The sequence below is a fragment of the Clupea harengus genome, unplaced genomic scaffold, assembly GCF_900700415.2.
Source record: "Clupea harengus unplaced genomic scaffold, Ch_v2.0.2, whole genome shotgun sequence".
Taxonomy (NCBI): domain Eukaryota; kingdom Metazoa; phylum Chordata; class Actinopteri; order Clupeiformes; family Clupeidae; genus Clupea; species Clupea harengus.
In genome coordinates this window covers 1-5,000 of record NW_024880688.1, presented here as the reverse complement: position 1 = coordinate 5,000, position 5,000 = coordinate 1, and the positions used below count along the sequence as shown (strand labels likewise).

Here is a 5,000-nt window from a genome sequence, read left to right as displayed (position 1 = left end):
ATTCGAAGAGAGTGGCAGGTACAAAATAAAACTTATCTTTGTTTTGCGTTTCTCCTTTGTAGACTACTTATGTTTTAATCATATTTTGTAGGCATTCCTTGTGACCCTGCAACATTAAGTCAGTCGAGGGTACAAGAGAACCCCTGTTGTCCATTTTACCTCGTATATGATCTTTTTTATATCAAAAGCAGGAATGCAACAGTCGCGCATTAGGAGATATTGTGGGGTCCCAAAGTGGCGCAGATGTGACGAGGTGGCCGAGTGGTTAAGGCGATGGACTGCTAATCCATTGTGCTCTGCACGCGTGGGTTCGAATCCCATCCTCGTCGGTATCTATTTTCGCTGTGATCATTGAGTGAGAAGAATGATCCTGTTTTCGCTGTGATTTTTCGCTGTGATCTTTGACAGAGAAGAATGATCCTGTTTTCACATTGATCTTTTGCTGTGATCTTTGAGGGAGAAGAATGATCCTGTTTTCGCTGTGATCTTTCGCTGTGATAGTTGAGTGAGAAGAATGATCCTGTTTTCGCTGTGATCTTTGAGGGAGAAGAATGATCCTGTTTTCGCTGTGATAGTTGAGTGAGCAGAATGATCCTGTTTTCGCTGTGATAGTTGAGCGAGAAGAATGATCCTGCAAGCAAAGGTATTGTGGACACAAGTGAATTCCTTGACATATTAACGTTAGCGGAGTGGCAAATTAACTTCCATCAGCAGCATATGCTGGCTGTCATTCTTGTGAATAATAAAAATGGAACCACCAAATCTAGTGTCTGGAAATAAAACAGAATCACAATTGAAATTATTTTAGTCTCAAAATGTCAGTCATTATAAGAGGTGTTATCTTATGTCCATGTGATTATACTATATTCATGAATAACCAACATCTGTATATTTCCCTTAGTGCCTAATGTCATTCTACACTGGAGGTTTAAACTCAGTCCTCATGGTCCAATCACTGCAGATGTTTTAGCTGTGGGTGAGACATGACACTTGTTCACGGTGCAATAAACTCATTGAAGAAAATTAGACATTTTGTTCGCTCTACGCGGAAGTGGCAATGACACTAAACACTCCGTGCACAGATTGTTTACGATGATTTGTTTATTTATAAACGAAAACAAAAGGCAAACATAAAAAACTGTATTCTCCACAGAAATAGTTATTACATGGCAAGTAATGTAAATTACTAGCTGTGTTCATGTCAGTCAATGGTCATCAAACGGGTGTGATTGTATTCCTCTTGTGGATTCCCTTCATCAATGAAACCAATAGCTTTTTCTGTGCGCCATAAGATAAGACCATGGCTCAATGTTTCAAGGTATATTTTAAGACAAGTTATCAAAGTAAAGAGCTTTTTTCAGTGAACCGTTTTGTAATCCTGTGCCAAATGATCGTTTCTCTGACATTTAACGAGTTTTATGAATTGGTGTTCACAACAAAACAGCTTAACCCCATATTTCCATAACCATGTGTGAGACAAAAACATAAAAAAAAAAAAAAATCCACTACTTTGTATGATTTCTTTTTTCTTTTTTTTTAGAAGAGGAAGCAAGTCAAAGCAATTTGTTTGCACTGATGAAACACTTGACCCCCCCAAGACCAGTAACAAATCACAGCACATCCTGGCTTTCCAAAACCACACCTCGCCATTGCGCGGCCACATGGCATCTGGCAAAACTTCCAGGAGGTCACATTTATGCATCCCAAGTCCATTATGACACCAGCACTCCTGAGCTGGGTTTGGGTCCACCCCCATCTCCAGCCTCCTTATTGGACGAGCCAGCCGCTGGTTTACCCTTCTCCTCTTCACCCACCAATCGGATGTTGTAGCGCTCCCGGTATTCGGTCAGCTCCCGCCCTTTGGTCTGCATCTGCTGGTTGAGTACTTCCAAGACCTTGCCAATCTGAAAGGGCAAAACCGGGTCAGATATAGTGGAAAGACGACGGCTAGACAGTAAGACTTGCCAAACTATACATATAATAAGAATAAGAAAACGTTATTTGTATAGCACCTTTCATACAAAACAATGCAGCTCAAAGTGCTTAAAACCTCAAATGACTTTCTTTTTCCAAAAGGAAGCTTTCTGTTGTTTCAACCCCACTACTACTGTGGCTGCTGTGGTCGAGGGCTTTATAGAAAATAACTCAAAATGATACAGTTTGAAAACTTTCAATGGCATGCATGTCAGTGCAAGGAAGAGGAGGCGGAGGAGATGCCCCCTTTACAATGAGAAATACGTTACAAAGTCTATCAGTGTTAATTCCGTGTTTGCACAGTTTGCCATGAAGCTTCATGGGACATCTATGGAAAAGCGGAGTGGTGAGTGATGAAGTAAAGTGGTGAGTAATGAAGTAAAGTGAAGTAAAGTGGTGGTGCACCTGCTCTTTGTTGTTCTCCAGCGCGGGCAGCACCTCTTTAACCGTGCGCTCCACCAACACCCCACCCATTAGCCGGAAGCACTTCCTGGACGGGTCGACTTCCTTCAGTGTGTCGATCACCAGACTGTGCTCGTTGATCTCCATGTCGAACTCAGCGGCTTTGGACGCCATGCTGCGCTGCTCCTGACGCATCCTCTGGAAGTTGGCCACCACCTACACGTCACGGGACACACAACACCAGTATCACAGTACTGTCTCAGACAAAACACCTTGCACGAGTCTCATGTATAAATAAAGAATCTCTTGTACATCACATGAATACCTTTTGCGCATTGTTAGAAAATAACAATAACAAGTTTCATCATATCAAGGCTACATACCGGAACCTTGCATATTAGTAAGCATTTAATAAAACATTAATAATGCTTGTCATCATTGACAATTATTACTCACAAGATACAAACTCGGCTAACATGCATCATCAAAAATTCACAAAAAAAAAAAAGTACTTTTAAGATCATCAACCCCCCTGTATGGTGGCATCAGAAATAGCTCTGTACTCGCCCACCCTGCGAAACACTTCATTCCCAATTCAGAAAAGTGACGTCTCAGGCTGGCTAGCTAGCTAAACCTATGATGAGCAATGTTAGCTAGACGTCTTCCTCTGGGTGTGCCTAAGGCAATGCTATAAGTAACGCCAATGCATTTGCAATCTTGTCACCCAGTACCGCTGAATATTATTGTACTGCGGCTAGAGCTTGGGCAATCATACATTCATATTTTCGACTGGGGGTTAAAAGGTGTGTGCATTTTGTACTAGGCTAGCTATATAAGATTAGCCAACTAAGCTAATCTTACCCAAGTTGCCAAGCAAGAGAACATTAGCTAACGACAATGGTCCTAGCGTGACACAGGAGCCCACAGGCTTGATCGGTATCTAAAAGACATTTAATGTTGTGTTTGATACTAGGCCAGTAAACACCGCACATCAACGGTATGAATTCCACTATAGTATTATTAATGTTACCTGCTCGGCCGACGGGCCAGACTGTTTACCTCCACCACTTTTAGTAGCCATGCTACTGCTGCTGTTGGCTGCCATCTTGAAATAGTGATCTGACGTGAGAATGAGGACCTAATGGGATATTTCCTTGGCTGTCTTCGCAGATTGCCTGTCAAAAACACATAACCACCTTGTCAGGACCGGTTCTTACGTCGGCGTGCGAGTTTCAGACTTAAAAAATCTGGGGGGAAAATGCTCATTTCGTTTCATTACTTTTCTTCGATTTAAATCGGCATATTTGGCATACAACCCAAATTAGCAGCAAATCCCTTAGTCCAAAGTGCAACTGTTTCCGAAGGAGCAAAAATTAGGATTGAAAGTTGGTCCACGTTACTTGTTAACAAGCGGACTCATGCTTGTCAGCTGTGTTTTGCAATTTCACAGGTGTTCAATCTGCCATTTTAGTCGAAGGATATCAAGCTTCATAGGTCAGAGCAGGTAAGCAAATGAGACGGCTACTCTTTTTGCTGAGAGAAGCGGGTCATTCGATTTCACCAATATGGGCAGAAATGATCTGATATGGGCGACAAGGCCGACTACTTTAAAATAAGTGTAATTTGATTTGAAAGCACGTTCCGTGTTTCGGCAAGACAGCAGGAAAGAGTCTTTCTCATAGACATAGGCGATATCTGGTCTGACTGCAGAGCTGTAGTTTCAGACCAGCAGTTTTACACCAACAATTTGGGACCAGTGGCATTGGACGCATGCGCAGTAAGGTAGCGTATGAATCCGTGAACTCGCGCGTTAGTGCACCTTGTCTGTGTTCATGGTTGCCATGCATATTACCATACAGAAAGGGGTGCAATTGCCAGAATATCAGCAGTGTCGCACATGTTGCGACAAATTTCACTGTCCATTCTGTGCGGCAAAATATTTTAAACCAACAGCAGCTAGCAAGGTGGGCTGTCACCTTAGAATACATTTCAACCGGGCAGTCCAACATGAAGGTAAGACGACTTTGCGTTACTAGATGTGATGCCAAGTCACCTAACGTTGCACAACATATATTTTACTTAAAAGCCGTGACAAAAAAATGAAATAGGTGTAGTTTAAAGCTCATTGCATGTGTGCAGTCAAAACAGCCTTGACTTTATGCAAGAGTGTGGAGCACCACAGGAGTTGTAAAATTAGCTCACAGTGGTAGTGTTAACAGTTATGTTTGACAGAGTATTTACTTACTCTTTCCTTGAGAATATTCAACCACTGTAAGTGCATATGGTGCGTAGTTTAGGTAGGTAGCCACAGACAACTTAACGGGGTTGTAGTGTCGGGAAAATGTCATTGAGTTGTCACCTCATCGAGTTTGTTTTGTTATGTTTCAGGATACACTATTCACCGTTGTGGCTTAGGGTGCAGGCCACAACTCCATTACCACTGCGTACACTGCCAGTCAATGCTGCTGCGTAAGGAAGACTTTGAGAAACATTTAGTTGTGTGCAAAGCTAAGCAACCGACGGCAAGTTCGGCAACACCACCGTCCGAGGCGTGTCCAGTCAAAGCAGAGACGTGCACACCCCTGTCAGAGCCGTGTGCAGAGCCAGCTGACCCTGGAGTCCAT

The 5,000-nt window shown here is 42.7% G+C and overlaps 1 protein-coding gene and 1 non-coding gene across 2 annotated transcripts; one reads left to right on the top strand and one right to left on the bottom strand.

Moving 5' to 3' along the window:
* Nucleotides 1–247: 247 nt before the first annotated feature.
* Nucleotides 248–329, top strand: trnas-gcu. The gene has a single exon. It is a non-coding gene; the product is annotated as a tRNA-Ser (tRNA).
* A 754-nt stretch (nucleotides 330–1,083) lies between these two features.
* Nucleotides 1,084–3,579, bottom strand: pfdn2 (prefoldin subunit 2). The gene is made up of 3 exons (XM_042707230.1): nucleotides 3,407–3,579; nucleotides 2,380–2,592; nucleotides 1,084–1,904 (listed from the first exon to the last, which is right to left on the bottom strand). The coding sequence occupies exons 1-3, from the start codon at nucleotides 3,479–3,481 to the stop codon at nucleotides 1,713–1,715; spliced, it is 480 nt and encodes a 159-aa protein (XP_042563164.1). The 5' UTR covers nucleotides 3,482–3,579; the 3' UTR covers nucleotides 1,084–1,712.
* Nucleotides 3,580–5,000: the final 1,421 nt, after the last annotated feature.